Source organism: Suillus clintonianus (genome assembly GCF_016758775.1).
Source record: "Suillus clintonianus strain FC179 chromosome Unknown DEU56scaffold_29, whole genome shotgun sequence".
Lineage (NCBI taxonomy): Eukaryota > Fungi > Basidiomycota > Agaricomycetes > Boletales > Suillaceae > Suillus > Suillus clintonianus.
This window is the reverse complement of record NW_024539253.1, coordinates 375595-387001: the sequence shown is the minus strand read 5'-3', so window position 1 is coordinate 387001 and position 11407 is coordinate 375595. Positions and strand designations below refer to the sequence as shown.

Here is an 11407-nt window from a genome sequence, read left to right as displayed (position 1 = left end):
AACTGGCCCTGGCATCATGTCCTTGTCACATTGCCAATCCTGGTGTGCCCTGCTGATTCCTGGTGCAGCATCAATAAAGTCCAGTGGTTGAAAGTAGGTGGAACAAATCCATATCTGAGTAGTTATTAGGGCCTCATTTGGTGCTATTTCCTCCATCTTCCTGGTCTCTCCATACTAGCAAGATGCAAATACCGGCAGTTCCAGCAACTTGTCCAATCTATACATATGTGTAGACAATCAACCAAATTCTGAGACTTCTGCCCATTAGGGTAAGTACAATCTGCATTGTGGATCATCCACATCATCACTGATAGCCTCTTCCTGAAGAACTAGGAGGTTCACTATTACCAATTAGTGGTTGTTTTGACTGACTCTTGTCTTCCAGCCTTTCTATGGTCTGTCTGGCCATTTCTTAGTCATGCGATACATTGAGCATGCACATCAACTCTTGCCTATACATGTAAGGTTATTGTTAAGACCTTGTTCAATGGGTCGGACTGGAGGGGCTGGACTTCAGCTCGTGTGCTGCGCCCTTGACCCGAGTACGTATATGCAGTATATACCTCCTTCGTGACGAATGCAATAGTGAAGCACCTGCCTTGGTAAAAGTTAACGCATCCATGGTCGAACATACGCGCCTTCCAGCTACCATCAAGTTCACCAGGGAGCACGGTTATGATATTAGACCAGGAGATATGGTTAGTGTATATATCATCAGAGTGGAAAAGAAAGGTTTCTGTGCAACACTGTACAGTCTCTCCAATGATGATTGTATTGTCGCTGTGCATGGCCAACTGCACATGACTGCCAAATGTGCCAATGTTGCGACTACATGACTTATTCTCTTGCTTCATTTTTGTCTCATAAGGTTTACATATCTTAGTTATGGCTGCCAATTGAATGGTGCAATGCTCCAATGGCAGGATTTCACTGCCTTTTGTGACATGCATAGGAGATCTCACATAGCCCCACCGGCTTGAAGTGTTACGCCTCCCCCTGAGAGAATAATCCCTGTTGATGCCGGCCCATCCATCCCCTGGGCTTCATGGTCAGCCATGGTACTTGCTGCCTTTGCCACTCAAATGGACAACACCGGCCCTTCAAATCAACCCAAAGACCCTTGGACGGTGAACCCCAGCGACACCGTGCCCACAGTTGAACCAGCTCAACATAATCCACGCAGTGAGTTCTTCAACAAGATGTTATAATTTAATTTGATGCTTACTCTTATTCCAGAGTCGATTGGTTAGCTGAGGGAGTTTGCATTGCAATTTTACAGCTATCACACCCTCTTCAACGTCTCAGCAGGCTTCCAGGGCAGAAAATTGATCAAACACCTAGCTAACAGTCACTGTCCGGATCCTTTCTGTGGGCCCAATGGCATCGCTCCACCCAGTCACATCGCAGCCTGGTGCACTGCCAAAACTGCAGGTGGTGCTTGAATGGACTACCACATTGCCATATCATGCACATTGTTGGTGTTGTGGTAGGGATTGATGTATCTGATAGATGGACAGTGTACACCGGTTAGTTCATATTTTGTGTCAGTCATCGTTACTTGATCATATAGCTGTCACTGAGTGTTCTTCACCCTGTGCCCTAGGCCAACATTGATATGAAGTTAATGTCGACTAAAGAACTATGTACATTACGCAAATGTCCGCTGCCTCCGCCCCCACCTGCTATCACCACCATTGGCTACCCAGTGGACATTATTGGCAAAGTTATGACATTCCATGGTGGGTGGCGGATTACAGCCATATCCATGAGTACGTTCCTCCTTTGCATCTTTAACTGTGACCTCACCTCATCCCCAGAGGGCTGCAATTCTACCAATGATCAATGGAAGCACGTTGTCACCGTCGTTGGACTTCACAAGTCCAAATAGTCAGTGCCAAAGCCCTTTGAGATACCAGTAGAGATGGACTCAGACATATTGCAGAATTCCATCAAGTGTCCATCCTCACGTCTGATGCACAGTGTGGCCTCCCGTCCATCAACTTTCATTATGCCAGTAAGTACTTTGCTGTATATTAGTCCTAACTAATTCATTGTTGTGCAGGATCAATTTCTTCATCCTTCTCAGTTGTGGATCGCTGACATTACCGACAACACCTTTCAGTTATACCTCAAGCATCACATCCATAATGCACCTGGCAATGTCTGTGATATTACCTCTCCAGCATTTACCCTCTCCCATCTATGCCGGATTCCCAAACTTGCCCTTCTAGCTAGTCGGGTTGTTCATGCCAAAATGAGGCAATGCGCTCAACCGCATGCGCATGCTGCTCAGACCTGCAACTCCAACCTCCTGCGGGTCAGGATGAAGCACCTCTTTATGTGGGTGATCCTCCAGCTTTACGAAGAAGGGAGTATTGTCCTCTGCAATAAGCCTTTGATGTCCATAAGTTTGTCCCCCCATCTGCACCAAATCTCCCTTCAACTAACCTCACCAATTCCCCAGCTTCCTGTAACACTCAGCAGTGTGTCACATCTGATGATGAGGCCTATATATCAGACCCACCACCGCTTGAAGAAGACAAGGCCTACATCCCTGTGACTGCCACACTCCTCTCTCAGCCTGTGCAAGAGATCATGTCTGCAAGAGGCATTTGAGGAAAGAGTGCCAGGGTTAGAGCTGAGGATGTTCTCAGCGATCTGAAACAGTTAGATTACTGTTGGGTGTGCATTGATTTGCAGATTGTCAATGAAGCCACTGTCGACTACACCATTTGACAATGTCAAACCTTCGATGCTCAAACATTTGTTATAATGGGAAGTGAGTGGACAACTTCTCGAGGCTCCTGAGTGACCAAAGATGATCAGGACTAGAGTCCAGAGTAAGTTGCCAAAGAGGCAGGCCAATTAATCTCACCAGCCCGCTGGATTAGGGTTAGGATTAGATGATGCACCTTCATCATGTTCATGCATGTGGTCTCATCTGACAAAGTAAGATGTGCTGGTGTTGTATCAAGAAGCCTGAGGTTCTACCTTGACTTCATCGCCCACCCAGAAATCTCGCTCCACATCTTGAAGAAAGTCTTTTGAAAGAGCCACCAGACTGGTGGTCCACCGCTAAGACCATCCCAATCTCCAAAAAAAAATTCTCCCTGGATGAGATGCATACAATCACCAGCTTGCAACATCTGCATGGAATATGTAATTTCGGTTTTCTTGACGAAGTGAAGGGCGAATCCGGACTGGAGATGGAGGCAAATATTGTCAGGGTGAGGAACATATACCTGTTCAATCATGTAGCGATGAACATTCTTCTTGAGTAGACCACCATAGTATTGTTAGTTATATGATCATTCACCTCTACAGTATGCTTTTCTATGCTTTTCATGGTCTCTATACGTACATATTCATTATCTATATTTCTCTGACCATTCACTCACTTTCCTGACCTCCCTAGGACTTGTCTAGGTCGAGTTATCCCTTACCTTTGTGTTATGGCTTGTCTGTTTACATTTGTTTACCATACATCGCCCATATCCCAGAGTCCAGTGCTCCCTGCCTCTTTGGCAACTTACTCTGGACTCTAGGTACTGTATACCTTTACTATACTTGAATACATTGGCAACTTACTCTGGACTCTAGTCCTGATCATCTTTGGTCACTCAGGAGCCTCTAGAAGTGGCCCATTCAGTTCCCATTGCAACAAGTATTCCTCCCCTTGGCCAGAATGTGAGATCTGTCAGACAGCGCAACCAATCCTTTTGGTATAGGGTACGGGAAATCCCTGGGCAGAATCAAGACCCTTAAGAAGTTGTTGGTCTGGTCAGGATTGAGCAATGTCGCCTTTGTATTTGCTGAGTTTGATATGTACCCAACAGGGATCGGGAAGTTTGAGGTGGTTGGCGCAATTGACTGATTCTGATTCCTGTTCACTGATACGATCCCATTTTGTAATGCATGAAAAGTGGGAGTGTTTTGGGGCTGTCAGACACAACATAGAGCTGCTACCCTGAGGGGACCAAGGCAAGACTCTGACAGAGAAACCTTGCTTCTCAAGGTGATCAGCCACAAACTGTGTGACAGTTCCTGTAGAGTATTGAGTTTATCACTCTAGGAAAACCAAAATAATGTACATCCTGTTCTGAATGTGGGTCTCTGAGGACCTCTGGTAATGCTATGCAGTTGAACAATGCTGTGCTCGGATACCATGACCTGCTGTCATTGTCATTCTGTGACACCTGTAACAATCATTTGTGGCTCCTGAGCCTCGAAGTGTTACTCCTCCTCCTGAAAGGATGGCACCCTCTGTTGGTCTCTGTGGCCCCTCGTCTTCTTCCTGGACTTCTTGGTCTGCTAATGCGATGTTCAACCATTCCCAAATTGATATTTCAACTGCTGGTCTGAGCTCAAAACTTCTAATCTGTGGGTTGTCAATGCCGACGACACCCAGGATGCCATTAACGCTGCCATCCTGAAACTCTCAGACAAACCTGGTAAGTCTTGAGCCCACCTTTCACAATGTTTAACTCAGTTTGCTGTCATCCTGGTTGAAGGAGTTTGCCCCTGTGTTGTTCATTTATGATGCATTCACTCTTTAAGGTGTTGGGTTGGTTTCCAGGGAGGGTAATTGGCCAAGTGCCTGGTCGTTGTTGTCCTGGAACCACACAAATTCTCCTGAGACCCACAACGCCAGCCCGCTTCTACCGATCAAGTCTCCAATGGTGACCCTAATGCAGTCGCCAATCTCTATAGACTTGGCCTCCTCTGGAGGGTCGACATATTGGGCAGCTGCTGAAGTGCCTTGCAGAGTGCAATTTATAGGGCGATGGTCCAAGTAATACTTGGAGACTTTGATCTATATATTATATTAGTTAGAGTATTGAATTAATAATACAATATGTACCTCTTCTTGCGTGCTGGACTGGCAAATGGTAAAGTTTTCGTCGTACTTGAGCATGATGTGCCCTTCCACCCCTGAATAAACTCCTACGACAACCCTAATTTCATCCCCAACATCGAAGACCTGCACTATTTCAGCAAGCGTGGCTTTTATTTGTTTTTGGCAACCATCCAAATCGAATTCCACGGTGACTGAACCGCTGAAGGAATGATGTGTTGCAAGGATGGTGTAGATCTACCCAGTTTGATCAGGCGTACGGAGGCAAACACAATCTCCAGCTCGCAAGGAGAGTTTGGAGAAGGTGATTTCAGTTTTCTTTGCGTATGAGGTGTCCCATCCAGATTGGAGATGGAGACAGATATTGTTGGGGTGGGGGATGTGAACTAACTCTGTTGTGTACCGATGGGATGTTGTCTTGAGAAGGCCGCCCTAATATTCCTCCCCCTTATACTTCTATCCAATTACTTCTCCTTTACGAAGGATTTCCAATGGGGAAATTCTGGTTGGAAGGCGTGAAGGGTCAAAGAGTGCAATGGATCCCTTTGGCATGATGTAGGGGAAGTCCCTGGGTGGGATGAGCACGGTGACAAAGTTATTGGATTGTTCGCACTCAAATAGGTATGTAATAGCATCCCTATACTTACCCCGCTTGATCCTGAGCCAGGCAGGGTATGGGAACTGCAGCCGCAGCATGTTCACTGCCTCCTGTTTGTCCTCTTTCACTACATCCCATTTCTTGATTGATGATTGATATTGTTCAGGGAACGTCGAAAGAATCGTGCGGGGACTGTCAGAGGTTATGTAGATGTGTGAGGGAATCCATGGTGATATTATAATCTCAAGCCCTCGGTTCTCGGGATGCTCGGTGATGAATTGCCTGATGAATACTGCAATCTATTAGGCGGAGTAGATACATAGATAATATGCATACTTACCATTCACAGTAAATACATACATCCGTCTGTTTGGGATGAAACCAACCGCCCAAGGAGGAGGGAGTGATACAAGTCACTGAGCATAGATGCTGCCGCTGTGGTTGATGCTCTCCTCAATCCTGGCGACTGCATCAGAGAGTGTGTGTTTTCTTGATGGGAGATGCATGACTTTGGCCTGCCCAGGCTCAAAGTCTATAAAGGGATTCTTTGACTTTGCATGATGAGATAGAACTATATGTTTAAAAGATTTAACTTACTTTGTGTGATGGACGAGAGCATGATTTTGAGCTGGAGCTTGGAGTAGACTGTACTTTGTTGATGTGCTTGCGCTTAACAGCAAGCAAATTTGATAGGGAGAGTTCATTGTCGCCGTCGCCCGAGAACAGGGCTTGTCTCGCCTCCATCCAGTCTGATGGGTCATGATGATGACCGAGATACATGTGGAACTCGGCTTCCATGTTCCTGCAGGTTAGATTGGTTGTAAGGAAGTGTTCCGAGACATCCCAAGCCACAGTATCCTGCGAGGCTGGTGTATCTTGGAGACAGGATGGGGATGATGGGTGCACGCGGGATGAACTGGACTCTGTGACCTGCGCCTTGTCAAGTACTATCACCTCATTGTCATCCACTTGAGGCTTGGATAAATGAGTATCAGAGTATACGAAACAGGACGGAAATGATACTAACCTAATACCTCACTTCCTAATTAACTGACTCGTCTCCATCAGATAAAGGTGATACTGGATCGACGTAAGTACTGACAGGACACAACACAAATTAAGGACTTACTTTGATTTCTGGTACATTTCGCATTGGGCTCGTCCAAGGATGGGCTTGCAGCGCGTTTGGACATTCCTATGCGTGAATTGAGCAAAGTTCTTTAACTAAGGTAATACATACTCTAAGGTTATATCTAGTATGTGATGGATGAGATGATGGAAGTGGAAAAGAGGCCTGTAATTGCGAAGGTCAGCCTTTTATAGGGATGACCAATTTGGGTTGCTTACCAAAGTGTTGGGCGGTGGACACAACAATGGCTAACACAACAATGTGTGGATGTGACTGTGGATGTGACGAATGTGGACAACAATGATTAAAGTCCACAGCGAGCACGCATTACTACTTTTGGTAATCATGTCGGCCACACATCAATCCTAAATATAATTGTGGAATTCTAATTATACTTTTGTGGAAGCACATTTTCAAGTGGGGTAAATGTCTATTTTAAAGAGCAAGGTGTGTCTATTTTAAAAATACAGTGTGAGTCACCTAACATTACTTGTAGATTTGATGGAAGGACTTGACAGTTCACGCGGCCCAGTAAGTAAGTATGTCCTACACTGGTAATATTATTGACAAGTTTCAATAGAAAAATACTTACGGCTCATTTGAATCAGCCATGGACATGGACGGCAACACATCCCCCAGCAGCTTGTCAGAACTTCCTGAAGATGTCGACAATGACATGTCCTCAGCACCATGTCAGAGCTTTCTGAAGATGATAATGACATGCCCTCCCTCCCCTCGTTGTCTGAATTCTCAGAGGACAATGATGGTGAAGTGCATGAGGTCATTACTGATGGCAGGCTCGTGTTGCAAGCAGCAGCTGCCATCAAAGGTGAGGACAAGAGCAACCTTCACAAGGTAACAGAAGTACTGCATCCCAAGACGATGCTTCTGAAGCCCAGTACTTGTCAATGCATGTCTGGCAAAAGTAAGTCTGGCAAATGCAAGTCTGACAAACGTACTTTGGGCAAGCACAAGCAGCAGCAACGCTTGTTAGAACACATATATCATGATTTGCAGTACTGGGCAGACAAGGTGCCGGTCTATAAGCTTCCAGGTGTCAACCTGCAGAAGCTGCAGAGCCGAACCAAGAATGCACCAAAAGACAAAGAGCAGGTGCGGGCAATCATTGGAGAGATGGAGTCATGGGAGAGCAACGGAGCATCAGGAGTTTTTCAAGATGAAGTGGGGAATACCCTGGTCGCCTACTTTGGACGGCGTGGTTGTTGACCTAGGGTAGCACTTAGTCGGTGTTCAATTGGACGTTGACATGTGTGCGGGGGTATACTGGAGTATACAAGCACTATGTGCAGCCCAGGCGGCATAAGCTAGAGGGTGCGCAAGCACACCCAACCAACTGAGGCTATCATGGCGGTCCATGATGGTGGTTGTGAAAGAGGAGAAATGTATTACATAATGCAAGATGAGCCTTGTGTGTAGGGATGAGCGTTGTGTGAGCCAACTCATGCAAACAACACGTCATGGGAATTTGTCACGTGATATTGACTACATCGGGAAGCAAGAAGTTGAGATAGGGGGGTCTTCATATAAGAGGTATCCTCTCACCTGATGTCCTGGATGTGCAGCTTGTTCTGGACGAATGTATTGATGTAATGGTGATATTCCTTTGCGAAATCAGATTTAACAAACACCAGTTAGTTAGTGCAACATACTATGAGAATGAGGACACAATAAAGCATTATGCATTACATCTTCGCGTAAACTGGCCAACTCTGGAAGTACAACACGGTAGTACATCTAACTATTGTATACACAGTGTCTGACTGGTGCCTATCCTACAACGATCATAAAGTACATGGCAACTGAAGGTCCATGAGAGCAGTGCGAGTCCATGAGTATTCTACAAGTTCACCATCCTCTTGTTTGTTTCGGCCAGCGCATCCACCCAGTCGATCTCTGAAAACTCTGGAAGGGATGATGCAAAAGCAATCAAGAGGTCAAAGACATTCAGGGTAGCTCTGGTGGGGAGGGCCATGAGAGGCGATGACTTGAAAACCAGAGGATGAAGGAGTCAATGTTCTGAACAACAGTGTGGTAGTTGTGCTTGCCAAGCAGTCCAAATACCACATGTTGTAGCGCTGGGATGCAGAAGATGAGATACAGGATTCTGATCCAGATGTCCTGGAGAGCCTCACTGTCGCAATGAAGTTCCACAGGATGGTGAAAGGTCATATAGCTGCAACAGGAGAAGCACAGGATGCTGGTGTTCACGGCTTTGTGCATGGCCTTGTGGAAAACACTCTTGTAATTAGTCATGTCAATCAGATCGCAGTGACGGAGGTCTGAATGCTGGTTGATGAATGTGAGGGAAGATGATATTACAGGAAGGGCTTTACTCCCAATATATGACTGCACACCACTGCAATTTTGTTGAGGAAGGCCATCATTTTCACCTCTACATTTTCTGTCCAGTGGTAGAGGGCTTGAAGATTGTCTCATTCTTGCTCAACTTTATTGTATAGCAGAGGGTGTTGTACCTCAAAGGTTGTTATGAGATCACCAAATCACCAGGTCAGTGTCTTTGGTGTTTTCAAGGAGACTGAAGCCTACTCTCAAGTGCAGATCCCTTTAGACTCAGCCAAGACCCCGAAACTGGGAAAGAGATGGCACATGAAATCGGTGCTTACATCCATGATGCATTTGCCAAGTTCTAGCTTGACCCTCACATCATAGTTATCCCTGACAATCAAAATTAGAATTCATATAATAGGATCGAACCTGAAGTAGTTGCAGATGTGGTGAGTTGAATTGCAATAGTCAAGTCAAGGCAGCACTAACTTTTAGGTAAACTTGCATTGCCATCTGAAAGGAAAATAAATCAAAGGCTCTGTATCTCTCTCACATAAACAGAGAACATCACTCACTCTCTGGGGCATCATGGCTCAATCACTTGTTTTGATAAACTGGAGAAAAGGCTTGTTACAGACTCGAAGCTGACAGTTTCAGAATATGGGAGGGCTAAGGGCCATAGTGTGCACCTTTTTCCTCAGCCCACTTGTCTCTTGTCACCAATACACTCAATGAAGTTTTTCTCTTGTCCATTCCCTGTTACCACTGGTCTTGGTCTTGGTAGTTCCTGAGTTGGGGATAGGGCGGAGTCATTGGTGATGAAAGGGTGAAGTTGGGAGACATGAAAGGTGGGAGTCAAGGGTGTAGGTTGATACTGTAGGATTAGTGTCCACTATTTTTTATGGGTGATTGTAGCGTGGCATAAACTTGGCAACACGACTGTCTCCCTTTTGCATGTAGTCTCGTCTCTTTGGTGATTCTTTGTTGTGAGAAGTACAAGGTCGTCTATGGTGAATGTCTTCTCTTGGGACAGATGTTTGTTTGCTGATGTAGCTTGAGCAAGATTTGTTGTGCATGCATTCAGTGCATGAAGGAATGTAATATTTGATGAGGTCGCATATTAGACCATTAATAGGCCAAATGTAAGGACATATAGGTTTTGTCTGCCCCAAAGTGCCCTGCTGCATCGTGAGCTAAACAGAAGAAATATTCTCGCAGTTCATCCACACGAGGGACCACCAGTCGTTTAGCAACAAAGAACAAACACCCAGGCAATCCTATCAATCAATCAGAGCTATTATCCTGCATATTGCCTTGTTTAAAAAGTTTACCATGCCAGTGCCCTATCAGTGTATATAATCACCTCACTCTGACTGAAGAACTTCAATTTAGTTGTGTAGCTTACTTGTCAGAACAAAACACACATCTACAACACGACACGTCTCCTGCTACCACAATCAAAAATGTGATCGCGAGAAGTGTAAAAGCTGCATTGAGATGTGTGTTAGAACCCCAGGAAGGAGGTTTGAGACACTCAAGCTCTGAAAATTAGCGTGGTATAGCATACAATGTGACAGTCCACAGGTATATAAGGAAGGTATTGGAAGAGAGCTAATTTACAGAGAGCCATATATGAAACACTGCCCTGTCAGCCTGTGAGAGGGGCTGCATGAATGGTGATATGGAGATGGTTGATCAGAATCCATCAACCTCAAAATGGCCATTGCCATAGATCAGAATTTGAGATTGCTTCGAAGATGAGCCAGTCGGGAAGGTCAGGGATGCATCTAATATCTTATTTTTAGCACCACCACTATTAATGAGATGCTGAAAGAATAATAAAGGGTAGGGTTGAGGCCACCATGCGCGTTAACCCCAGATTAGCCCACAAACAGATTTTCCAATTGTGCACAGCCTACCAAGTCACTTTGCCTACAGAAGGCTTGACAACTCGGAAAGATGTTGAATTGGAGGATGGGGGAAGTATACAAACATAATTACTTACAGCAAGAGAGGTTCAAGCTGAAAATGTGTTGCATCAACAGTGAACCAATCACTGACAGTGTTCCTGTCTTCATCCTTGAACACTCCAGAAGCAGTATTACTCTCCCGAGCAAGGTTTGAGGAGCTAGATTTTTGGGTGGGGAACAGTAGTATTCTTGTGCAGCCTGCACTTCTCAAATGCATTGAGACAAGTGGCAGCTTGTGACATAAGTGATGTGTCAGTTATCATCACAGGCACTTTAATAACGCCCGCTGGAATAAGCTGTCTTCAACAGCTTTCTGATGGATGCCAATAGGGCTGGTATACAAAAACATTTTGAATTCCCGGGAGGTTGATTGGTGCTCTTTACATCACTCCTGTATGTGTCTGGCAACTCTTAAGGTAGGTGGGGTACCTTCTCAATACACTGTGCTTAAATTATGCAGTCTCACACTTATGCAAAATGCTGACAGTATGGGCTGGCCATCTACAAGACCATCCTGTGAAGGAATGGTGTTAGACACCCAACAACTT

General features: G+C 45.3%; 3 protein-coding genes across 3 annotated transcripts; 2 read left to right on the top strand and 1 right to left on the bottom strand.

Annotated features, from left to right (window-relative positions):
• Positions 1 to 1055: 1055 nt before the first annotated feature.
• On the top strand, positions 1056 to 2616 carry DEU56DRAFT_755525 (uncharacterized protein; the record flags this gene model as incomplete). The annotated part of the gene is made up of 8 exons (XM_041349914.1): positions 1056 to 1182; positions 1237 to 1245; positions 1510 to 1526; positions 1604 to 1769; positions 1818 to 1887; positions 1981 to 2014; positions 2063 to 2408; positions 2465 to 2616. 8 exons carry the CDS (start codon positions 1056 to 1058, stop codon positions 2614 to 2616), a joined length of 921 nt encoding a protein of 306 aa, XP_041209309.1.
• Positions 2617 to 4552: 1936 nt separating this feature from the next.
• Positions 4553 to 6646, bottom strand: DEU56DRAFT_912041 (uncharacterized protein; the record flags this gene model as incomplete). Its single annotated transcript, XM_041357359.1, has 8 exons — positions 4553 to 4813; positions 4862 to 5092; positions 5324 to 5745; positions 5794 to 5819; positions 5871 to 6004; positions 6051 to 6428; positions 6505 to 6533; positions 6583 to 6646. 8 exons carry the CDS (start codon positions 6644 to 6646, stop codon positions 4553 to 4555), a joined length of 1545 nt encoding a protein of 514 aa, XP_041209308.1.
• A 626-nt stretch (positions 6647 to 7272) lies between these two features.
• DEU56DRAFT_755523 (uncharacterized protein) lies at positions 7273 to 9254 on the top strand (the record flags this gene model as incomplete). Its single annotated transcript, XM_041349913.1, has 11 exons — positions 7273 to 7411; positions 7482 to 7507; positions 7600 to 7695; positions 7827 to 7914; positions 8020 to 8032; positions 8219 to 8318; positions 8357 to 8391; positions 8477 to 8552; positions 8677 to 8880; positions 9063 to 9111; positions 9163 to 9254. 11 exons carry the CDS (start codon positions 7273 to 7275, stop codon positions 9252 to 9254), a joined length of 918 nt encoding a protein of 305 aa, XP_041209307.1.
• Between the last annotated feature and the right edge of the window lie 2153 nt (positions 9255 to 11407).